At 46.3% G+C, this 25606-nt stretch overlaps 2 protein-coding genes across 2 annotated transcripts in view; one reads left to right on the forward strand and one right to left on the reverse strand.

The window, feature by feature from the left end:
* The window catches only part of BAG4 (BCL2 associated athanogene 4), a 32051-nt gene extending 29686 nt beyond the window's left edge, over positions 1-2365 (reverse strand). Inside the window, exon 1 of the mRNA XM_018041795.1 lies at positions 1976-2365. Within this exon, the coding sequence (XP_017897284.1) occupies positions 1976-2245 (270 nt within the window). The 5' untranslated portion in view covers positions 2246-2365. The remainder of the gene's footprint in view (positions 1-1975) is intronic.
* LSM1 (LSM1 homolog, mRNA degradation associated) lies at positions 2405-12136 on the forward strand. Its single transcript, XM_005698830.3, has 4 exons — positions 2405-2843; positions 6945-7013; positions 8411-8526; positions 11597-12136. The coding sequence occupies exons 1-4, from the start codon at positions 2798-2800 to the stop codon at positions 11765-11767; spliced, it is 402 nt and encodes a 133-aa protein (XP_005698887.1). The 5' UTR covers positions 2405-2797; the 3' UTR covers positions 11768-12136.

A 25606-nucleotide genomic window follows, 5' to 3' on the forward strand; every position in this document is an offset into this window, starting at 1 on the left:
ACAAAGTCATGTCCAACTCTTTTGAGACCCTACAGACTCTAGCCCGCTAGGCTCTTCTGTCCATGGGATTTCCCAGACAAGAACACTGGAGTGGGTTGCCATTTCCTTTTCCAGGGGATTTTCCCGACCCAGGGATCGAAACTGGCGGATTCTTTACTGCTGAGCCACCTAGGAAGTCCTCTCTAACCCTAACCAAAACCAAAACATATTTTTGTTTTGATACCACAGCAAGTCCAGGCAGAGTCCTCAGCTCAGCGGGCCTCTCTATCCCTTCAAGTGAGCCTCAGTCTAGTTTGCCTACTTACAGGCCAAGTATTTCATCATGCCACTCCGTCATGGGACCAAAATCCCACGGCTCCTTATTCCAGATTTAGACAGAAAAATTATGGACCTTCCTTAACAATTAACTTCTCACTACATGTTTTTTCTCATACCATTTTTTAAAGATATAACATACCATAAAACTCACCCTTTTAAAGTGTACAATTCATGGTTTTAATATACTCAGACTTGTGCAGTTATCGTCATTAAATTCAGAATATTTTCATCATCCTCAAAGGAGACCCCATACCCTTTATCTATCTTTCTCAATGTCCCCAGGTCCACAGCCCCTGGAAACAACAAAATTTTCTACAGATTTCTATATCCTGGAATTTTCCAAAAAAATGGAATCATACAATATTTGGTCTTTGTGTCTTCATCCATGTAGCACATTTTCAACGTTCATCCATTTGCAGAATGTCTAGTACTTCATTACTTTCTATGGCTAAATAATTTCGTTGTATAAATACACTGTGCTGTGCTGTCCTTAGTCCTTCAGTCCTCTCTGACTCTTTGCGATGCTATGCGCTGTAGCCCACAGGCTCCTCTGTCCATAGGGATTCTCCAAGCAAGAATACTGGAGTGAGTTGCCATTCCCTCCAGGGGTATGAATATACTATATTTTATCAATTCTTCAGTTGATGAGCATTTGGGATATTTCCCTTTTTTGGCTATTATAAATAAAGTTGCTATGAACATGTGTGTACCGGATCTTATGTGGACATGTTTTCAGTTCTCTTGGGTATATATCTAGCAGCAGGCTTGCTAACAGTACACCTTAACGTTTTTAGGAACTGCCAAACCGTTTTCCAAAACACTGAACCATTTTACATTTCCACCAGCAATGTCTGGGAATTTCATTATTACATTTCAACCAATGAGAATGTTATAATTCCTGAAGACAAGGAGAGGTGTGCCCTCACCATAGAACCGTAATCCTCTACGAAGAATATTGCATTAACAAAACAGAAGTATATTTCCGGCACGACGACACAGAATAAAATGTCAGAGGTCTGAATATATTGAGCAAGTGAGTTAACCTTTCACTGTCAGCAGTTCTTCCACCGTAAAATAGGGACGCTGTGATGACATCTACGTTGCAGTCACCGTTAAGATTACATACAACCCACGGACAGGTGCTTTCCAACACTGATGATGATCGGTGATTCAATACCCGGCAATGCTTTAGGGGCAAAGGGCTAAATGCCCAGATCCCTCCCTTTCCTTCGCGTTCCTTCCCAGCGGGAGGGGGCTGCAGCCACATCCCTCCTCGGAGAGAGGCGGCCCCCACGAACCACGCAGGATAAATTGTGAGGATTGGAAAAGCAAAGCCAGGTCACTCCAGCCCAACCTCTTCCCCAAGATGAGAGATTCGCAGCCTGCAACTCAGCAGGTTCAGCGCAGGATTTTTTTCCCGGTAAGAAGATATTTATTACGGCTGAAGCACAAGAGGAGGGGCAAAGAAAACACAAGCATATACCCCCACCCACGATCCTAGTCTCTTGTCTCTCCAAAGCCGTATTAGGACAACGCACGAAACCCAATTCATTACGAACTCTTGGGAGCTGTATCAATCCCAATGGCCCTCACCCCCAAAGATTCCCCTATCGGACCCCCCCCACTCCACCCTGGGGACCGGTGGCGCAAAGCTCACCTGGTGGCCTCCGCCAGCACGACCCGGCTCTGACCAGGCGCCTCCAGACGCGTAGTAGCCATCGCCTCCTCCGCCTTCCCCCGGCCAGGTGGTCTCCGCCGGGCCGCCCCCGCGCCCCCGCCAGGAAATGGCAGGCTGGGGAGGCTCGGGGCGCGGGGGGTAGATGGGCGGAGGCGGGTGCACCGGCACATCTCCACCCCCAGGCCCGTAGTAGCGGCCATAAGACGGGCCGTCACTGGGGCCGTAGCCCGAGCGCCTCAAGGCCGACATGGGCTCCGCCGCCCCCAGGCGCTTCCCGGCCCCCCGCCCCTCACGGCCGGCCCACCGCGCAGGCGCCGACGGGGGAGCGTGAATGGACCACAGGGAAAGGGGGTCGGCCTGCAACAGCCAATCCTAGGCAGGATCCCGCCCCCCTTCACTTCCGCGTCCTAAGAGGACGAGGGCGGCTGTCCGTGACTCTGGGGTCTAAGAAGCAGGAGAACGAGCGTTCCTTAAAAGGGAGAACGCACCTCCGCACTGTCCGTGCAGCCTAGACTCCTCTTCCCCTTCTCGTCAGGGATATGTAAAGGGTATCCTGGGGCGGGGGAAACCACATGGACGGTCCCGCCTCTTCCTGAGGGCGGGGACGTGGTGCCGGAAGTGGGTGGGGTAACATGGCGGCGTTTCCGGCAGGCCCCGGCTACTGAAAGCCGGGGCGGCGGCGTTTGTCCGGGTCCGGTTCCTGTCCCGGTCCCGCAAAGGCGGCGACCGCGGTGGGAGGAAGGAGGTGTGGGACGCGCTGGCCCACCGCCGCTATACGCTGCAGCTCTGTCTCGACTCAAAATGAACTATATGCCTGGCACCGCCAGCCTCATCGAGGACATCGACAGTGAGTAGTTCATCTCCTCAGAGTGAAGTCTAGGGTCAAACCCTTCCTCCCAGGAGGATGCCTCTTAAGGAGGAAGCTGATAGAATGAGTCCGGGCCGGGGGCGGTGTGTATTTAGTCCAGTTCTGGACTTCCGGCGTTGGCATCCTCGCAGGATGCGGGAGTCACGGGACAAACCGTTTGCCACTTTATCCCCTCCTGCCTGTATCCCGCCTCTCGCAGCTTCCACCGGATCTCCCGGGCAAGCTGTAGAATTCATTTTTGCTTTTCAGAGTTGCGGCTGCTGAAGCTCACATGTGAAGGTTACCGTTTCCCCGGTCCATCGTCTCCCACCTGTGGTATTTCGAAGTACCAGGTGGTTACTGGGTGGATGAATGAGAATTCTCAGAGAAAGGGTTCTTGCAGAAACGAAAATAGTAATACAACAGCAGTTGGACTTAATTAGCACTAAACGTAGGGTTTATACTGTGTGGCCGTTTGCAGTCTTTTAACCGTTTGAGAGTATTTAGCTTTTCAGACTAGGTAGTGACTTTTCCAGAAAGACTGAGTCACTTCAAATTTACTTTTTTTCCTCTGTTAGTTTTCTCTTGCTGTTAAGACCTCCCTTATTCCAAGTCACTATCCTGAAGAAGAGCTCGGTTGTATCAGATGTCTTTTGTTTTTCCAAACTCTCATCTGTGAATTACTCCTAAAACAACACTTTTTAAAGTTGTGTCAATTGTGTGATCTGTCTCATTAACTTGTAATTGCTGTGAAACATTTACCACACAGTTCCAAACAAGTTCAGCAATTTTTTGCAGTTACTGTGTATGTAAAGAGTGAATTTGTGATGAAATCCTCTTCCTATCCTCTGAAATCACTCTTTAGATGCAAATTAGTGATTTTGCTACTGAAGGGAATGTAGTGTAGCTTGGATCAAATTCATGTGTGAATAACCACTGTACAGGCCTGTCTGTAACATGTAATGAAATCTTTAATTCTAGTTGTCTGAGGATGGTGCCCTCACCTCTCTAGTTATGTATCTGAGTTATTTGAGATCCCTAACACATCCTGCCATTCTAACAAAAATAATTGTTTTTCTCAAGTCTCTAACCCCATTTTGCAGATTCCAAGCTCCTCCTTTATTGAATGGTTTCAAATCATTTCATATCCAGCCTTCAGTGCAACACACAGACACACTTTCCTCCTCTCTCCTCAGTCTTCCTGTATTTTCACCCATCCTGGCATCTCAGTTGGAAGTATTCCTCCCTTTCAGTCTGTGTCTTATTTATTTTTCCTTCCAGCTGCTTCTGGAATCCATTAATACCCTTTTTCTCTCATATTTCTTGCTCCCCCTCATGTATGTTCTTGTCTGTCGTATTTTTTTTCAGTTATATTTCACCATCAAATTCCCATTCCTTTTTTCACATCTGTACCCCCAAACCTCTTAAATCATCTCCCATTTTAACTATTTCCTGGCTACCTGGAGTAGACCACCTCTGTCACCCTACAGTCAGGTTTTTTTGTCAACACACTAATGAAACTGCAATCTTAAAAAACATCTGTCTAATGCATTCGTTCCCCTTTTTGGCACTGTGATGCCATCATCATAGGATTCTTCATTTTCTTGATTTTTCCAACATTGGTCCTTGATTTTCTTATCTCTGCAACAGTTATTGTTCCCTAAAATAAATGGACTCCTAGGTTCCATCTTTGGCTGCTGCTTTCTTTAAATCTCTAGGAGAGTTCCTGGACTTTAATAATGATATCTCTTCTTTGTGGGCATATCAAAAATTGCTCTTTGGCCTTCCAGTCTTACATCTCCAGTTGCCAGCTGACGTTTCTGCAGCGGTGTCTTGATACCACTTGAGAATCACAACAGCAAAACACCTTCCATGGGATCTTGCTTCTTTCACCCCTAACTTTTGGTACATAGTCCTCCCTGACAAGATGACTCAAAATTCCTGCATCATCTTTAACCCATCTCTTCAGCTTCCCACTCTCTCACACACATATCCACATATACAAACACACTTGGTTGACCAATTCCATCCCTTATAACTGCAGTGTCTTGATCCTCTCAGCCTCTCCCGTCCCATCTCTGCCCTGCTTCAGGTCTCTTCTTCATGTCTTAGACTCTGGTAATAGCCTCAAAACCATTCTCTCTTTTTCTACCAGTTGAATCTTCAGAGTTATCTTGTTCCCCATGAAGGCACATCCAAACTCAGCCTGCTCCCAGTACTTTTCTGACTTCATCTATTCCCTTCACACCCTCAACTTTTAGCCACACATCCGGATACACAGCTGCCTTTTCTTCTGCCTAAATTACAGATTTCCCCCTTCCCAGTCCCTGTCACTCTTCCCATGGCCAAAAATTATCTACCCCTTTTAAGGTCCATTGGAGAAGGCAATGGCAACCCAATCTAGTACTCTTGCCTGGAAAATCCCATGGGCAGAGGAGCCTGGAAGGCTACAGTCCGTGGGGTTGCCAAGAGTCGGACACAACTGAGCAACTTCACTTTCACTTTAAAGTCCAACTCATATCTCCAGCTAGATACAGTTTCTCTCATTCTCATGTAATTAAGATTTGCCCTCTTGTGGTACTTAATTATAGCAAAAAAAAAGCCTATAAATTCCTTCAGGAAAGAATCACTGTCTTGTTGCACTGTTCTGCATCTTGTTGTTCAGTTGCTCAGTGGTGTCCAACTCTTTACAACCCCATGGACTATAACACACCAGGCTTCCCTGTCTTTCACTGTCTCCCAGAGTTTGCTCAAACTCATGTTCATTGTGTTGATGATGCCATCCAACCATCTTATCCTCTCTTGCCCCCTTCTCCTATTGCCCTCAGTCTTTCCCAGCATCAGGGTCTTTTCCATTGAGTCGGCTCTTTGCATCAGGTGGCCAAAGTAGCGGAGCTTCAGCATCAGTCCTTCCAATGAATATTCAGGGTTGATTTCCTTTAGGATTGACTGGTTTGATCTCCTTGCTGCCTAAGGGATTCTTAAGAGTCTTGCATCAGTTCTTTGGTGCTCAGCCTTCTTTATGGTCCATAGTCTGCATGTAGAAAGTACTTTATGCATGGCGTTAAAGACGAATAAGTGATTTTCGCTGGCTGTGCTGGGCTTCCCTTGTAGCTCAGTCTGCTAGCTATTCTAGTGACTGGCTTACTGTCATTCCTCAGTGTCGGCTCAGAGTCACCTCTTCAGAAAGGTTTTCCTTAGCCACCTTCTTTTTTTTTTTTTCCTCCCCCGTGTTTGTTTATTTACTCGGCTACACCGGGTCTTAGTTGCAGCACATGGTATCTTTAGTCGCAGCATGCACACTCTTAGTTGTAGCGTATGAGATCTTGTCCCTGGGCCCCCTACATTGGGAGTGTGGAGTCTTAGCTCCTGGACTACCCGGGAAGTCCCCAGCACCCTCTCTTCTATAGTTTCTTCCCCTCCCTTTCTTATATTATCCTGCTGTCTTGTTTTTATTCTGCTAGACTAATCACCATAGGTCATTTTTTAAAATGTGTTTGCTTTTCTCCACCAGGCTTATAAGTTCATGAGGTTGGTGACTCTGAGTCTTATTCTCTTCTATATATCTAGGCCCCAGAACAGCACATAGCCCTCAATGCATTTTGTTGAATTTTTGCTCTGGTTTTATTCTCAGCATTCTCATTTTACATGTCTTTGGTACTGTTTTTATTTAAAACCGTCTCTGATTCCAAAGTGTGAAATAGAAACTCTAAGTTGAGGAGAAAATAATTTTGGAAAATGATGATCATAAAGACCATCTAGAGCAAATGTCCAGATTGGCAGGTATAGAAACTGACATGATGCTGACAGGGTTTAACTGTCGAGCACTGGCATCTGGAGCCAGTCCGTTGGGCCCCCTGACTGTGTGCCCAGTCCTTCCCCGCTCTGCTGCCCCTCTTAGACTCTTTTCACCACCCATCTTCTCATCTAAACTAATCCCCAGCTGCCTTGGTCATCCCTCTAGTTTCTCAATGAACTGCGTTAAATGCTCTATAAGAGGAAATGCTAAAGCTTAATCTGCTATTAACTCTGTTTTTGTTTCCCTGTAAACTCGCTGAAGCTAACGGTTCATTTTTTAAAGATCTCTTTTCCTCTCCCCAGAAAAGCACTTGGTCCTGCTTCGAGATGGAAGGACACTCATAGGATTTTTGAGAAGCATTGATCAATTTGGTATGTATTACTCATGGGCTTATCATGAGTCCATGGTGATAAGAGCCATGGTGGCTTTTATCATCCCATACTCTGGATGATAAGAGCTGCCCACTGTATTTTTATGTTGTTTCGTATTGAAGTTTATTTATCTGCAACTTTTTTCACGTACCTGGCATGATGAAATACTGTTTTAAGTCACTACATCATTGTTTTCTAAATTACAATTAGGTGGTTTGAAAGCTTGTGTTTACAAGCTTATATTTTATTTCTAAAACTGGTTTTCACTATTAGAACATGTCGTTACAATGTTTTGGACTGTTTTTTATTTTCCCCATTAGAGGGAGCCAGATGATAGAAATACACTCAGTCCACTGAAAAGGCTGCTCATTTGTACATTGGCTTGGGTGCGACTACTCTTCAAAGCAGTTCCTGCCCTGAAGGTAATCCCTCCCTGTCCAATGAAAAGTGGGTCAGAGGCCTTTCCTGAAGCTTTTTAGGGACCCCCAACATTAAGCTCAGGATTTTATACTTTAGGATACATCAGACTCAAGGTCTTAATCTTGATTCTGTCTCTTACGTTTTTCTAAAGAGACCTTACATTTGCTCCTGTCTTGAGGAACTTCCAGTTCATGTCAACATTTGCTGGACATCAGCTAGGTCAGTGGCTTTGGGCCTAAGGAAGAACAACATAATTGAAATACTTAGTAAGAATCACAGATGATAGTACTGTGTTTCTTCAAAGACGACAGCAGTACCAACTGAAAGAAGAAAAGTAATTATTCTGCACAGATTGTGGTTCTAAACCTTAAGTCAAATTCATCAAACTACGTGAGGGGAAAGTAGTGAATACTAATGTTACTCTCGGATTACCAAATTATAGTCATCTGACAAAGGAGAAAAAAAACAGATTACTGTTGTATCATAATCCATGAATACCTACATTGGATTAAATGAATCATCTGTACTGAAACAAAGGTAAATCTTTGGTAAATCATCACACACACATACCTACACAAAGTAGGAAAAATGTTTCCTTCTAAAAGAGAAAAAAAGATAATTTCTGCAGTTGTTTGGACTTTAGAGTTTTCCAAGTGCCATATCATATTCTTATAGTCATGTTGATATCAGCAGTTAACTCATAAGGAATTTAATTTTCTTCATTTATTTCCACCATCCTTGTATTAATGCAACATAATCCCAAGTACTCTATTTGCAGTTGTTTAAAAATCTCCAAGTGGTGTGTCTGAATGAAATAGGATGAGATTGTTTGAAATTTTAGCATTTTCCAGAATTAGAAAGTTTGAAAATCACGTTCAGCTAATCGTTTCTATTCAAGATAACTGATTGGGTTATGGACCTTTACCTGTAAAGTAATTTGAACTAAATGTCTTTGTTTCTTCCCTGTACACTTATAGCTAACTTAGTGCTACATCAGACTGTGGAGCGTATTCATGTGGGCAAAAAATACGGTGATATTCCTCGAGGGATTTTTGTGGTCAGAGGAGAAAATGTGGTCCTGCTAGGAGAAATAGTAAGTGAAAACTGTTAAGCTCCTACGGCTCTTGATAATCGTCCAGTTAGGTTTCTTTTTGTCTTTTCAAGAAGGGAAAAATGTTTTCCACCTCCACCCAGCTTCTCACAGGAAACCACCAAATTAGCTTAAGAAGGGGATATTGTAAAAGGAGAGCTGCAGAGCACAGTCAGCTTTGTTTCAGTTCCTTCTGGCATGTTAAAGATTTTGATCCCATTAGCAGTAAAATATCATTGATTTTTACCTGATATCAAAAAATACTGTCCTACATGGGAGTTTTTTGGCAGTCCAATGGTTAGGACTCCACACTCTCACCGCAGAGGCCCGGGTTCAGCCCCTGGAACCAAGATCCCAGGAGCTGAGTGGTGCAGCCATTATATATATAAAACACTGTCCCACACAAATGTGTTCATTAGCAGATTACTCTTGTATCTTTAATAGAAAATTGAAGCCTGATACCCAACGAGAGAAGAATAGTCCAATGAAATATGGCTTACTAACACTGGAATATTTTGTAGTCATTTAAACAGTTGGTAACAATGGTCTTTCATGGCATAAAGGTAGTTGGGTTTGAGGGAAAGGCACATGGCATGTACAGTGTGATATCTGTGTTTTTAAAGGGGGCAGGGGGAAAGAGTGACTGCAGCAGAAGCCTTTCTTCATTTTCTGAGAATGGACTCAACCTCACTTGGCTTCTTAGCTCTCAGTCAAGGAGGAGGCTCCTGTTATCTGTCAGGAAAGCCAGCTGGCAAGTGAAAAGTTAAATCCTCTGAAGTGGTGTTTCTGTAGGTGTGAGTGTGTATGTGTGTGAACCATTAGAAAACTACTCCTCCAAAATATATATTAGAACTACTCCGACATTTTTAAAGAAGATAAAACTTGATTTCACAGTTTACATGAAACGTTTACTTAAAAAATGCTGTATTTAATATCTTTGACTTGATCCTGGTGCTTCTGATTATTGTGTTTTCCAGGAAAATCAAACCTTGATTTTATCTTTAAATTTTTCAGTAGCATTTCACAATCCCTAGCCACATGCTAAGTCAGGTTTACAGAAGTCTGGAGAGAAGTGGCTCAGTCTGTAGCTGCTTTTGTTGTTATTGTTGTTGTTGTTGTTGTTTTGTTTTCGTAGCAGTTTTTAACTATACACCATTCGCGAAAGTAAGGAGGTAATTCTGCCAGGGTCGTGTTTGTTCATGTTGGAAGTAGATAGAAAAAACTAATCAATGCTGTCCAAGAATTGCTATGAAATATATGAAGTAACTTTGAAGTTTTAAAAGTATTTTTGTGGTTAATGTAAAGCACCATGGTATCCTGGGATGTGGGGGTTGGGATTGTCGTCTGACTGTATATTCAGAGGGACTGGCCAATCTCTGGATGGTAGGATGGTGGGTGATTATTTTTTCCCCCTTTTTTACTTTTCTGAATTTCACTTTTAGAGAGGAAATGTATTACTTTGCTATCAGGGGAAAGGTTTAAGTCACAAGACCACACACACTGCTTCAATTGAAGAGAAGAAAACAGCACAGATACGCTTTCTGTGCCAGTTACATTGGCACAGACACGGCGCTGTGTAGATGTATGGGAAGACAAGAATTGGTGTTTATTCTTGAAGTGTCATTGTTTCCTGGGAGCCCTGTCGTGGAGAAGAGTACTCTTTTTTTTGTATGTTAACAGTTCAGATTCTGCAGAATTTTTTATAGTGGTATTACTAAAGAAATACGGTTCGGGACTGCTTCCACAGTTCTGTGAATCTATGGTCTGTTTGAAGATGTTGTGTACCAATTCTAGGAAAACGCAAAACTAGAAGCCACTTGCATTCTGTAGATGCGCAGTTGTTTGTGAAGTCCCTGGCTTCTACCTCAAGGATAATGAGACAAGGGGCCTTAAGTAATAAGCTGATTGTTGGGAAACAGCATTGCCATAACCACACGAATAGCTCAGCGCATAACATTGGAAAGTCCAGGAGGTAGGACACTGAGCCAAGAACATTGTCTTCCCTTCTGCCGCCCATGGGCTGTGAGGGAAGATCACACTTGATAATATATATTTTGCTGGATGCAGCTAACTTTTGAGGGCAGGCCTTGCTTATGGAATTTATGTGGCTTTCTCTCTGGGAGAGTCCTCCATCTGCGGTGTCACCGCTGTGGCTTCCAAGGCCTTGGCCGCCTCTGTAGATGAGGATCTAGCGATAGGCTGGAACGTCTGGAGAGGTGGCGGTTGCGTTGATGCCTTCCCAGATTTTGTAAGTAAAAGTCAGAGGAGGATGAGAAATGTGAGTACCCTGTCCGTAGAGGCTTTCCATGTTACAGAAACACCAAGTGATACCTAGATAAACTTCTTAAGGAGAAGAAACAGTCAGTAAATAGATAATTTTATAGCAAAGTTCTGCATTATCAAGTTGGTTATCAGATGTTTAAGCTGTTCAAAAATAAAATATTAGCATATTTTACCATATTAAATGGGAAATGTAGCCAATATTTGCGAAGAATGAATGTTGGGGCCAAAATGGTTTACTAACCCAACTGGTTTGCTGAGGTTTTCTCCAGAAGACTAGTTGCCATGGGGGAGAAAGAAGTCCTGTGTTAACAGAGGGCCAGTTGATTGCCTTTGGCTTGGGGGCTGGGGGTCAGGGGTGCTACTTTGAATCAATGTTTTCTACTTTTTAGCAAAAAAAAGCCCCAGAAATTAGGCTGACTTTGACTGTGTATAAATACAAAATTTATTTTAAGCTACCTTGACCTTGGTGACTTCTCTCTTGGATTCCCTGGGGTTGGGGAAATAGCTGTAAGAAAAGTAGTTCTTAACTTATGTAGGACTTTACTTTGCACAGACTAAAGCTTTGTTATGCACACTGATACTGATTCTTGTTAAACCACATCTGAGTGTTCTATAGGAGCATTGCCAGCCATTTCTTTGTAAAGTGTTATCTGTCCATAGGGTGTTTGTGCCCTGGCACAAGTTCGTAAAATAATTCAAGCCTGATATAGGAATCCGTTTGCCTTTGTATCTGTGATGTTTTCTATTCTTGGTCATGAGGTAAAGTTTCCCAAACCTACTTGTTTTGTAGGACTTAGAAAAGGAGAGTGACACACCTCTCCAGCAAGTGTCTATTGAGGAAATCTTAGAAGAACAGAGGGTGGAACAGCAGACCAAGCTGGAAGCCGAGAAGCTGAAAGTCCAGGCCCTGAAGGACCGAGGCCTGTCCATCCCTCGGGCAGATACTCTCGATGAGTATTAAGTCTTCTGCTCAGAGACTGTCGCTCCTGAGGAGCAGGGCTGTCACTAAACGAAGTGACAGCCTGGTCACCTCACACATGTGATGAGAGACTCTATAGAGTTTTGAAAAGTCATTTTTGTTTTGAATTCTTTCACAGATGCAACATGAAGAAATCATGTGTTGTGTTCTGTGTGTGGGGGTTTTTGTTTTTTTTTTTTTTTTTCATTTTAATTACAAAATCATCGTTTAAAGAAACAGTGGCATGGACTCCTCTCACTCATCACTGTGGAGCCAGCAGCTACTTCTTTACATTGCTCTTCTCACCCCAAATGAGTGGCTACAGGGGACAGTCTTCATTTACTTGTAAATAAAACTCGAATCTCAAAATTGCAGTGTTATTTCTCAAGTTTGAGTTGCCTTCAGTGACTGGACATCATTTAATTTCTTCTCCAAGAGGTATAAGCAGTCCACACACACGTGGAATTTCCCTTCTGTCACAATTCCAGCCTACTCTTGTTTTAGTTCATTTATTTGGCTGTGCCAGGTCTTCGTTGCTGCACGTGGGACCTGTAGCCAAAGCCTGTGAACTCTTAGCTGTGGCACACGGGATCTAGTTCCCTGACCAGGGATGGAACTGGGGCCCCTGCAGTGTGAGTGGAGTCTCAGCCACTGGACCATGAGGGAAGTCACTTACAAAGGAGTATTCTCATACTAAATACCCTGCAGGTCCTCCCTTGTCCCCTCGTCTTTTATTTTTTTCCTCTAACAACAAAAAATGTTCAGGCTTGAGGAGGGCTCTTTCAGTGAGGTGTCACAGTTCTTGGTTACAACAGAAGCTGGCATTTGAGAAGCAGGAGTGGTAGCAGCTGCATCACCAGCTGTGTTCCCATGAGACCCACATGACAACTTCCCTAAATGCTCTGTTAATCTCATGAGGTTTTTCTGGTCATTTGGCTTGAGTCTTGAGCATCTTATGGTGTCATCAAAAATAAGCACAGATAAAACAGTGTTTCAGTGACTGACTGATAGATCTAGGTTCTTCTCCACCCACGTCTTGGCTGCCAACCCCCGGTGATGCCACCTTTCTGGTGTGATGATCACGTAAGAGGCTGTACTTTGCAGGAGTTCAGTGTTGGGTATTGGACAGTGTGAACTTGGAACTGGGAGACAAACGGGTTAAAACCCAGACTCCTCTCTGGCACTTGGGTTCAAGCAAGTCAGTCTTCCTCCTTGACTCTGTTTTAACTGTAAAATTATTCCAGATACTTATAGTCTTGAGCAGAGACATCATTTGCAGAAAAGATACTTAAATCCAATTCTTATCTTTGAGTTACTTTATAGTATTCAATATACTTCACATTTTATGAGCTCAGGGGTTTGCAGATAAACCATTTGACCTCAGCTATTCATCACTGGCTTGGTTTCAAAGGAGGTAATATGGGAAAAGTTGCACTTTGATTTATCTTGTGTGTTTCACCTCTAACCTTACCGCTGAATAGCCTTAATTTCTTATTCCCACATGAAGGGGAAAAGCCCATCACCAACTGTGGAAGTTGTGGTTAACTTTCACTACAAGAAGATTTTGAGAGCAGAATATGTTGGTTTTGAGCACCACCATTTCAGAATATCCAACACCTTCAAGAGATTCAAGTTCACTGTAATCTTTTGTCTTTTTGACCTCACTCAGACAATTCCACATGCAATCATAAGACTTAGGATTTATTCTTCTGTTCAGGAGAAGACAATTCCCATAGTAGGTCAGGAATTTTCAAGCCATGGCTGGGTTTCAGTCATCACATACAGTAAGGTACTGTCCTTTAGACCATTGTCGCACAGGCTAGAGCTGAAGGATGGAACAAGATGAGGCTCCCTGCTCCCTCCCTTTCATCTCCCTGCCCCTCAGTGCAGGGATCCCCCTCAGCTCTGCCAGTCCAGGCTTTTTGCAGATACCGAAATTATCTGAAATTATCCATCTTCATTCTGATGTAACTGGGTGCAGCAGCCTCTCTCTCACCCTCCCAGCTGTTCTTTTCCCCCTTCCTTGGCGCTTGACCTTTCGTTGCATTCTGTCAGCTAAATTTAAACCACAATATCTGTTCTCCCCTACTCGGCTAAAGTCCCAGAAGGCCCTGGGTACTCAGCAGAACCAGCTACTCTCATACCATCTGGCATGGACGCCACGTCAGCGTAAACTGCAGAGGTACCCAGATGTGATGGCTGGAGAGTGGCCTCAGTTTTGCTCACAGGAGTACAAGGGACAGGTCAGGCTGAGAGACAGTAGAGCAGGTGGAGCAAGCCCTGGATGGGGCCAGAATTTCCTGTTCTCTTGTTTAGAACATACTTGCCTCAGACAGCTACAAGAAAATCCTTCCCAGAAGACCCATTTTAAATAGCAACATCATCCCCAACTATATCCTTTGCAGCTTTGTCTTTCACCAGAGCAGTTATTGCAGTCGAACATTAATTTCACTCCCCTGACAAGAGTGTAAATCCTTAAGGCAGGATTTTTGTCATATTCACTCCTGTGATTGCACATGGAGAATGATGTCAGGCACATATCAAGTCTCAGTACATCTCTGTGGAGGTGAAGGAAGGATGGATAAATGATGGATGGATGGGGCATGCGGTGGATTCAGGCTGGTTACTAAGATTACTTTAGAGACCAGTCAGAGAACTACCAGGAGTGAATACACTGAATATGGAGATGATTTCTTACTGCCCCCACTGGAGACTACGGCCCTCCAGGAGTGAACAGTTGGGAGATGATTGGTGTGAAAATGCCTGGAAGAGCATCCCAGGGAAATGGGGCCGGGGCAGGGGAGGACTTGTCAGGGTTGCTGGAAGCAACAGATGTCTTTCTTCTGTCTGTTTCCCTCCCGCCAGCAGGGCTGCACCCCAGCCTCGTATATTACCCTTTTATGAAGTGAAAGTTGCTCAGTTGTGTCTGACTCTTTGTGACCTCATGGACTATACAGTCCGTGGAATTCTTCAGGCCAGAATACTGGAGTGGGTAGCCTTTCCCTTCTCCAGGGGATCTTCCCAACCCAGGAATACAACCCAGGTCTCCCACATTGCAGGTGGATTCTTATCCAGCTGAGCCACAAGGGAAGCCCATATTACCCCTTTCAGTTCAGTTCAGTTCAGTCACTCAGTCGTGTCCGACTCCTTGCGACCCCATGAATCGCAGCATGCCAGGCCTCCCTGTCCATCACCATCTCCCAGAGTTCACTCAGACTCACATCCATCAAGTCGGTGATGCCATCCAGCCATCTCATCCTCTGTCATCCCCTTCTCCTCCTGCCCCCAATCCCTCCCAGCATCAGAGTCTTTTCCAATGAGTCAACTCTTTGCATGAGGTAGCCAAAGTACTGGTTTCAGCTTCAGCATCATTCCTACCAAAGATATCCCAGAGCTGATCTTCAGAATGGACCGGTGGGATCTCCTTGCAGTCCAAGGGACTCTCAAAAGTCTTCTTCAACACCACAGTTCAAAAGCATCAATTCTTCGGTGCTCAGCCTTCTTCACAGTCCAACTCTCACATCCATACATGACTACTGGCAAAACCATAGCCTTGAATAGACGTACCTTTGTTGGCAAAGTAATGTCTCCGCTTTTCAATATGCTATCTAGGTTGGTCATAACTTTTCTTCCAAGGAGTAAGCGTCTTTTAATTTCATGGCTGCAGTTCCACCTGCAGTGATTTTGGAGCCCCAAAAAATGAAGTCTGACACTGTTTCCACTGTTTCCCCATCTATTTGCCATGAAGTGATGGGACCAGATGCCATGATCTTTGTTTTCTGAATGTTGAGCTTTAAGCCAACTTTTTCACTCTCTACTTTCATCAAGAGGCTTTTTAGTTCCTCTTCACTTTCTGCCATAAGGGTGGTGTCATCTGCATATCTGAGGTTATTGATATTTCTCCCGGCAGTCTTGATTCCAACTTGTGCTTCTTCCAGCCCAGCGTTTCTCATGTTGTACTCTGCACAGAAGTTAAATAAGCAAGGTGACAATATACAGCCTTGACGTACTCCTTTTCCTATTTGGAACCAGTCTGTTGTTCCATGTCTAGTTCTAACTGTTGCTTCCTGACCTGCATATAGGTTTCTCAAGAGGCAGGTCAGGTGGTCTGGTATTCCCATATGTTTAAGAATTTTCCAGTTTATTGTGATCCATACAGGCAAAGGCTTTGGCATAGTCAATAAAGCAGAAATAGATGTTTTTCTGGAACTCTCTTGCTTTTTTGATGATCCAGCGGATGTTGGCAATTTGATCTCTGTTTCCTCTGCCTTTTCTAAAACCAGCTTGAACATCAGGGAGTTCACGGTTCACGTATTGCTGAAGCCTGGCTTGGAGAATTTTGGGCATTACTTTACTAGCGTATGAGATGAGTGCAAATGTGCGGTAGTTTGAGCATTCTTTGGCATTGCCTTTCTTTGGGATTGAAATGAAAACTGACCTTCTCCAGTCCTGTGGCCACTGCTGTTTTCCAAATTTGCTGACATATTGAGTGCAGCACTTTCACAGCATCATCTTTCAGGATTTGAAATAGCTCTACTGGAATTCCATCACCTCCACTAGCTTTGTTCGTAGTGATGCTTTCTAAGGCCCACTTGACTTCACATTCCAGGATGTCTGGCTCTAGGTGAGTGATCACACCATCGTGATTATCTTGTTCGTGAAGATCTTTTTTGTACAGTTCTTCTGTGTATTCTTGCCACCTCTTCTTAATATCTTCTGCTTCTGTTAGGTCCATACCATTCTGTCCTTTATCGAGCCCATCTTTGCATGAAATGTTCCCTTGGTGTCTCTAATTTTCTTGAAGAGATCTCTAGTCTTTCCCATTCTGTTGTTTTCCTCTATTTCTCTGCAATTACCCCCTTGGAGTCCCGCAAATAAGGAAAGCAGGAGACAGCTTTAAGTGTGCTTGCTGTTCCCAACCAAGCAACTTTTGTAGCTGAGTGACCCAAGATCTTCTAGCCTGAAAGAATTAGGAAACCAACCGAAGAAAGCGGCACATTTCTGTCTGTACCAAAGGCCTGGATCAGTCCACCCTGCTTAGCACTTCTCTACCTGTCGACTCTGGCTCTGCCAGACCTACGTGGGAGCAGAGAATGAAATCAAGCCCTTTTCTTCTCACTTCACTGGTTTGCCTCTCTTTTCCCCACTTCCCAGCTTCCTAGTTTTTATCATTCTCCTTTTTTCTTTTTTTTAAAAAAGGAGTAAAAAAAGATTTCTGTAACTCCACTCGAGCCACTTGGCTAGACCCTGGGCTACAAAAAGCCCTCAAGTACTCCGGAAACATGAGGAACTGAGTGATGTCAGGGCACCAGCCCACCAGCAGTTAGGACAGCAAAAAGAGAGGGCCCAGTGCTGGCCATATCCCAGGTCAGAAACCCTAACTGCCTGGGAATTCATCTCAAAGACCCAGTTTTACCGATGAATAAGTTTGCATACAGTAAACTTCACTCTTAGCATACAATTCCGTGAGTTTTAACTACTGCATATAGTTACACAACCACGACCCCTGCTGCTACTGCTGCTAAGTCGCTTCAGTGGTGTCCGACTCTGTGTGACCCCATAGACGGCAGCCCACCAGGCTCCCCCGTCCCTGGGATTCTCCAGGCAAGAACACTGGAGTGGGTTGCCATTTCCTTCTCCAATGCGTGAAAGTGAAAAGTAAAATTGAAGTCACTCAGTCGTGTCTGACCCCTCAGCGACCCCATAGACTGCAGCCTTCCAGGCTCCTCCATCCATGGGATCTTCCAGGCAAGAGTACTGGAGTGGGGTGCCATTGCCTTCTCCACCACGACCCCTAAAAATGGTGTGTAGGTCAAATATCTCGAAGGTTAAACTCAGCCCACCTGCCTTCAGTTGGCTCTTCTGGTTTAGGCTATTGCCAAGGTAGCTTTAAGTACAGCCCCTGCCAAGTGTCCCCGGCTTACTTGCTGGGGACAGGAAGAAGAAAACAAGAGTAACCAGTGTAAGGGGATAACCGAACGCACCGCTCAACACCCTGAGATCTGTCAGGTGTAAGCGGCAAATATGGGCCCCGCTTTTCAGAGAGATGAATTTGCAAGTTTTGTAAAGAGCACACAGCCGTAAGAATTAGTGCAGTTCACGACTACACAGATGGACCCAGCAATTATCAGAGTGAAGCGAGTCACAGAGACAAGTATCTCCTCATGGCACTCATTCATGGAATCTAAAATATGGCACAAATGAACTTATCTCCAAAAGAGAAACAACAGACTCACAGAACAGATCTGCAGTTCCCAAGGGGGAGGGGGAGGGAGGGGTGGGATGCTGGAGATAGACAGATGCAAACTGTTAGATAAAGAATGGATAGACAGCAAGGTCCTGCGGTACAGTCCAGGGAACCATGTCCGCTACCCTGCAATAAACCATAATGGAAAAGAATGTGGTCGCAAAGAGCCCGGCACGACTGGGCAACTGAGCAACAGCAACATATGTATATTCACTTTGCTGTACAGCAGAAACTAAGATTGTAAATCTTCACTTCTGAAAAAAAGGTGGAGAGCAGATTGTGCATGCTGGTGTCTTTACTTCGGAACGCTCTTGAACTTGATCCAGCGGCACCTCTCAAGACCTCCCATTTCCTGTCTATTAAACAGGGATCCCAGGCATTCCCTGGTGGTCCAGCAGTGAGAACTCGGCACTTTCACTGCCAAGGGTTTGACCCCTGGTCAGGGAACTAATATCCCGTAAGCCGTGCACACACATGGTAAATAAATAAATCAAACAAGGATCCTAATAGTGCCAACTAGTTTGGCTGGTTGTTGTAAGGACTGAGTGACTATATGTGAAGAGCTTAGGACAGAGGTCCCCAACCCCGGGGTCATGGTCAAGTACCCATCCTCGGCCTGTTAGGAACCAGACCACACAGCAGGAGGTGAGTGGTGGCCAAACCAGCGAAGCTTCATCTGTATTTAAGGCCACTGCCGTTCCCAATCACTTGCATTACCGCCTGAGCTCAGCCTCCTATCAGATCAGTAGCAGCATGATAAACATAATATGCTTGAATCATGCCAAAACCACACCCCTAGGCCTGGTTTGTGGAAAAATTGTCTTCCATGAAATGGGTCCCTGGTGTCAGAAATGCTGGGGACCACTGGCTTAGAACAAACCCTGGCCCAGGACTTCCACATCAACCATTATAATCTACTGAGTCCCCAGCACCTAGCCAGACTCGTGGGAGGGACTCCACATCCTCGGTGAACTTAGGCTTAGTCTCCTTTGTACAAGTAAGAATTACACAATGGCAAGCAACTCAGACTGAGGAAGGAAATGCTGAATTACATCAAGTGTTCTCTGTAGGGAGGTGACCCAAAATGACCTCAACCCCACGAGTTAAACTTGCCATAACTTTCTGCTGCCCTCTCACAATTGGCCCCATTGGAGGAAAACATGCCCTTCTTTCAATTGTAAATAAGCTTGTATCCTATAAACAGTATGGAAGAGCTGGAAGAAAGTCAGCGTTTATTGAGAATCTCCAGAGTGGCAGGCTCCTATCTTTTAATTATCTATCACTTTCCTAGTGGATCAGACAGTAGAGAATCTGTCTGCAATGCAGGAGACACTGGTTCGATCCCTGGATCAGGAAGATCCCCTGGTAAAGGGAATGGCAACCCACCCCGGTATTCTTGCCTGGAGAACTCCGTGGATGGAGAGCCTGACGGGCTATAGTCCATGGGGTCGAAGCCACAGCACAGTTGCCTAGCACTGTGCTAAGTGCTGGGGAGTCCAAAACTTGAAAAGGATCCAAGTCCTCATGAAATTTCCAGGTCCTAATGGAGTTTACAGACATGGACAGAAGGGAGGAGCCACAGGTGTGGGGTAGAGGAATGCTGGGAAGTCTGTCTCCCCCTCTCAATTTCTCTGGGAACCTAAAACTGTGCCTAAGAAAGTCTTTAAAAAAACATGGGTGGGGAGAATGAGTAATAGCCTTATTGACACTGTGATAAACGTTTGTCAAGGGAGCCCACAGGTATTGGATCCTAATTAAAGAGTAGAGTGAGGGGATGTCCAGTGCTGTGAGCTGACCCGAACGTGGAGGCACCTTGGGAGGGCACTGGGCCGGGCTGGAGGAGAAGCAGGGGGCGGGAGACAGGAGTCCAGAGTGCCTAGACACTGGCTAAGATGTATCGTTACCTGATTTAAGCCTCGTAACTGCCACGAGAGGATTACACAAAGAAAAAGAAAATATTCCCTGATTATACAGATAAGGAAATTCAGCTTGAAGAAGCAGGGGCTCCCAGGCATAAAGTTAAGTGCTGGGAGGGGGTTGGGAAGTCTGTCTGTCTGTCCTCCAGCACATAGCTTTCCCACATACCCAAGGTGATGCTCAGCACTCACCTCCTCGGGGCTGGGCCCAGACAAGCCCAGGTTTCCCCTCTTCAACTCTCAGCCTCTGTCTCCTGGGAACCTGCAGAGGAATTGTCCCAGGCCCACCAGCTTGCTCTGACTTCCGCCTGTGTCTCAGCCTTCATTTCCCTCCACGCTCTACAAACACGGCCCAGCTGAGCACCCTCAGATTTCCTGCCCCCGGCCCCCCACCCCAACCCCGATGCTCTACCTGGAATACTTGCCCCCCACCCCAGCCCCTCTCACACCTGACTGACTCCTTCCTGACCTGACTCTCCACACTCAGTTCAAATGTCACTACCCCCAGGAACACCCCTCCCTCTCCTGTGTACCTCACCCCTCCTCCTCTGCCCTACTGCTTCCCATATGGGGCCACATCATTCATTTTCCCCTGAAACTGTAGAGCTTCATGGTGGACACTCAGTGAAAGAATGAAAGAAAATGACGTCGCTCAGTCGTCTTCGACTCTTTGCAACCCCATGGACTGTAGCCTACCACCGGGTTCCTCCATCCATGGGATTTCCCAGGCAAGAGTACTGGAGTGGGTTGCCATTTCCTTCTCCAGGAGATCTTCCTGACCTAGGAATTGAATGTGGGTCTTCTGCATTGTAGGCAGATGCTTCATCGTCTGAGTCACCAGGGAAGTCCACTGGACACTCAGTAGGGGACCCTTGAGGGAGTGAGCGAGCCCGAGGGGCCCACCCTCCAAACCCGGGGCCTCCCCATCCAGCCTGGGTCTTGTCTCTTCCTTCCTGGCCTGTGGCACACCCCTCACCCCCACTGGTGTCCTCCAGTGGTGGGGCGGGGGGCTCTGCGCTCATCTGCAAGCAAAGCCAGAAACGGCTTCCAGAACCACAGAGAATTCCCAGACATCTCTCCCCATTCTACCGCTCGGAGGGACCGTGAGAGTTAACCAGGCAAGGCTGAGGAAGAGAGCCTTGGCCCTGGGGGAGGTCATTAGCACACCGCCCCCCCACCCACCATGCCCCAGAGTCAACGGCAGCCTCTGACATCAGCAGCAGCTAGGGCCCCCACCCTGCAGTCTCCCCCCACCACCACTTCCCCGTCACAGTGGCCATAATTCTCCCCGAGACAGCCATGGGGAGACCTTGGGCATTATCTGGCCCCATCTGTCCTATAATAACCTCTCCCCGCCCCCCTCCCAGAGGCACATGTGCACGAGGGTGCACGTGGGCGAGGAAAGAGGCAGCCTGGGGCATCTGGCCCGCTCCCTTTCCCCGTGACCTCTCTCCGCCCCAGCTCAGGCTGGAGACAAACAAAAGGCTCCTTCAGGTGCCTGTGACTCTGTCTGGGCAGGAAGCAAGGCCCTCAGGCAGGTTTCCTAAGTCAAGGTGTCCCTGGGGCCTGCAGCTGCTCGTCCACAGACAAGGGGAAGCAGCCTCAGCGCCGGGAGGGCGGGGGGCCAGGCCCACCCAAGAGACAGCAAACATGCACTCTCAGTCACACACGTCTGAACCCTCACGGCCGCTCTAAGTGGGACGGGCAGTAGGGAGCAAGCCAGTTCCGGGAGGTTGGGTGGTCTCACAGACCGGCTCCAGGGGCCCATGGAGGGTGGGCCAGGGGCTCTGGGCAGCCACTGCTCAGAGCGGAGCCCACCCAAGGGGCTTCTCAGGGATGCCCCACTGCATCAGCAGGACTTGAAGGAGGGTGTGAGACTTGCCTGCGCTGCATGGGAACCAGGCGCCTGGCCTGGCTCTGGGAAGGCCCTGTCGCTTTCATCCTTTCTGGAGTGAGCGGACACAAGAGCTGTTAGCGGCCTCCTACTGCTTCCCTGGTTTCCAAGCCCTCCCTCCACCTCCAGGCGGTGGTGACACAGAGCCCTCTCACCAAGAGGGCAGGCCTGTGGCATTCAGTCTCTCAGTCCTGTCTGACTCTTTGCAAACCCATGGACTGCAGCACGCCTGGCTCCCCTGCCCTCCACTATCTCCCAGTTTGCTCACACTCAAGTTCATTGAGTCAGTGATGCCATCCAACCATCTTATCCTCTGTTGTCTCCTTCTCCTCCTGCCTTCAATCTTTCCCAGCATCAGGGTCTTTTCTAATGAGTCAGCTCTTCACATCAGGTGGCCAAAGGATTGGAGTTTCAGCTTCAGCATCAGTCCTTCCAGTGAATATTCAGGACTGATTTCCTTTAGGATGAACTGGTTTGATCTCCTTGCAGTCCAAGGGACTCTCAAGAGTCTTCTCCAACACCACAGTTCAAAAGCATCGATTCTTCAGTGCTTAGCCTTTTTTATGGTCCAACTCTCACAACCATACATGACTACTGGAAAAACCATAGCTTTGACTATATGGATCTTTGTCTGCAAAGTGATAACTCTGCTTTTTAATAAGCTGCTTCCCTGGTGGCTCAGACGGTAAAGCATCTGCCTGCAACGTGGGAGACCCGGGTTCGATTCCTGGGTCAGGAAAATCCCCTGGAGAAGGAAATGGCAATCCACTCCAGCCCTGTGGCCTGGAAAATCCCATGGACGGAGGAGCCTGATATGCTACAGTCCATGGGGTCACAAAGAGCCAGACACGACTGAGCGACTTCACTTTCACTTCACTAGGTTTCTCATAGATTTCTTTCCAAGGAGTAAGCATCTTTTAATTTCATTGCTATAGTCATCATCCACAGTAATTTTGAAGGCCAATGCTAATGTGATTCTCTCAACCCCCAACATTCTTGCCAAATGAATTTGGCTGAAAAGCAACCTCAAGGTCAACCTGAAAGGGAAAAGATATCCTCAGAGACCAGCAAGCAGGCTGAGATGAGATCTCCCTCACTGGGCCTGGGTCATAGGGACTACAGAGGAGAAGCTGGGCTGTCTCATGAGGCCCTGGTTCAGAGCTCAGGGCCTCCAAACTGCAAAGACGAGGGCTGAGCACCCCAATACCCTGTCACTCTGTCTTTTAAAATTCTCAGCTCATGCCAGGCCCTATGGAAAATCCTGGTCAGCCTAGGTTGTTCAGGAAAGTGTGACAAAGGAAGGGGGCCCAGCACAGGCCCCCTTTCTTGGTGTCTCTTGCCGGCTCTTCCCTATGGTCCTGCTCCAGAACTAACCCCTGAGAAAGGAACTGATTCTGCACAGGGCTTTGGTAAAAGTTGTTGCTGTAAATGGATGAATCAATAATTGAACAGCTAAGGACATGGAACAACAGACTGGTTCCAAATAGGAAAAGGAATGCGTCAAGGCTGTATATTGTCTCCCTGCTTATTTAACTTCTATGCAGAGTACATCATGAGAAACGCTGGACTGGAAGAAACACAAGCTGGAATCAAGATTGCCAGGAGAAATATCAATAACCTCAGATATGCAGATGACACCACCCTTATGGCAGAAAGTGAAGAGGAACCAAAAAGCCTCTTGATGAAAGTGAAAGAGGAGAGTGAAAAAGTTGGCTTAAAGCTCAACATTCAGAAAACGAAGATCATGGCATCTGGTCCCATCACTTCATGGCAAATAGATGGGGAAACAGTGGAAACAGTGTCAGACTTTATTTTGGGGGGCTCCAAAATCACTGCAGATGGTGACTGCAGGCATGAAATTGAAAGACGCTGACTCCTTGGAAGAAAAGTTATGACCAACCTCGATAGCATATTCAAAAGCAGAGACATTACTTTGCCGACTAAGGTCCGTCTAGTCAAGGCTATGGTTTTTCCTGTGGTCATGTATGGATGTGAGAGTTGGACTGTGAAGAAAGCTGAGCGCCGAAGAATTGATGCTTTTGAACTGTGGTGTTGGAGAAGACTCTTGAGAGTCCCTTGGACTGCAAGGAGATACAACCAATCCATTCTAAAGGAGATCAGCCCTGGGATTTCTTTGGAAGGAATGATGCTAAAGCTGAAACTCCAGTACTTTGGCCACCTCATGCGAAGAGTTGACTCATTGGAAAAGACTCTGATGCTGGGAGGGATTGAGGGCAGGAGGAGAAGGGGACGACAGAGGATGAGATGGCTGGATGGCATCACTGACTCGATGGACGTGAGTCTGAGTGAACTCCGGGAGATGGTGATGGACAGGGAGGCCTGGTGTGCTGCGATTCATGGGGTCGCAAAGAGTCGGACACGACTAAGCGACTAAACTGAACTGAACTGAAGGGCTTCCCTGGTGGTCCAGTGGTTAAGAACTGGCCTGCCAATACAGAGGACACAGGTTTGATCCCTGGTCCAGGAAAGTTCCACATGCCATGGAGCAACCAAGCCCTTGAGCTCAACTACTGAAGCCTGCATGCCTAGCGCCTGTGCTCTGCAACACGAAAAGCCACCAGAATAAAAAGCCTGCACGCTGCAACTAGAGAGGAGCCCTCACTCACCGAAACTAGATAAAGACTGAAGACCCAGAACAGCCAAAAATTAAATTAATAAAAAAAAAATACCCTGGAGAAGGAAATGGCAACCCACTCCAGTGTTCTTGCCTAGGAAATCTCATGGACAGAGGAGCCTGGCGGGCTACAGTCCAAGAGGTTGAAAAGAGTCAGACACGACTTAGCGACTAAACAACTAATGAGAGGTGTAAGAATAGCTTCCCTGGTGGCTCAGATGGTACAGAGTCTGCCTGCAGCGTGGGAGATCCGGGTTCAGTTCCTGGGTCAGGAAGATCCTCTGGAGAAGAAGGAAATGGCAACCCACTCCAGTATTCTTGTCTGGAAAATCCCATGGACAGACGGAGGAGACTAGTGGGCTACAGCCCATGGGGTCCCAAAGAGTCAGACAGGACTGAGCGACTTCACTTTCACTTTCAAGAATGAATGACAGAAACGAACAAAGACCATTAAAAAAAAATTGAACAGCTGAACACAGAGTGTCAGGGGGCTGCAGGAGGTGCCCTGTAAGGATAGACTAAATGTCAGAGGGCTAGAGTTGTTGTCCCTGCTGCCAACCAGCTGTGGGACCTTGAGTGGGTCATTTCCACTGCCAGTTGGAATCCATGCAACATGAGAGCTGTGACTTTCAGCCTTATCTGGAGATTTTTCAAGGACTATACACCAGGAACCCGGCCCCTCCGCCCTGAGGAGCTGCTCAGAAGACTCATCAATGGGTCGGTAGGCGAATGAGGTGAATGGGTACATGCAAGCAACCACACATCTTGATAGAAGGTTGTTGCCGGTCACAAGGAGCCGGTATCTCCTTTAACGAGTTTAGTGCTTTCCAAATAAGGAAAGACGAAAGAGTCTGGGTTCATCAGAAATTTCTCCTGAAAATATCTAATTATCTGAGGGCCTGTGCTGTCTCACTGTCAACTCCACCCTGGAGCCCTCTTAGGGGTTACTATAGGACAGTGACTGTAGGGGTTATGACTTCATCCTTGTATCAATAGAACCGGGAAACCTCAAAGTTGGACAGAGGTCAAAGAATTTCACTTAGAATTTGATTTGGGGAAGTCCATCAAAAATATCAAAAAAGATTTAAAAGCACTTGGCCAAATAGGATCATAGGTCACTGTAAAACTACACTTATTTAACCAAAGCGAC

Source organism: Capra hircus, chromosome 27, assembly GCF_001704415.2.
Source record: "Capra hircus breed San Clemente chromosome 27, ASM170441v1, whole genome shotgun sequence".
In the NCBI taxonomy this organism is placed as follows: domain Eukaryota; kingdom Metazoa; phylum Chordata; class Mammalia; order Artiodactyla; family Bovidae; genus Capra; species Capra hircus.

What these genes read in the sequence shown, in the direction of transcription:
- LSM1 (XM_005698830.3), top strand. Translation starts at nt 2,798, where the DNA reads ATGAACTATATGCCTGGCACCGCCAGCCTCATCGAGGACATCGACA. An exon ending in CCTCATCGAGGACATCGACA is followed by an intron (nt 2,844 to 6,944) that starts GTGAGTAGTTCA and finishes TCCTCTCCCCAG; the next exon opens with AAAAGCACTTGGTCCTGCTT. An exon ending in TGGTCCTGCTAGGAGAAATA is followed by an intron (nt 8,527 to 11,596) that starts GTAAGTGAAAAC and finishes CTTGTTTTGTAG; the next exon opens with GACTTAGAAAAGGAGAGTGA.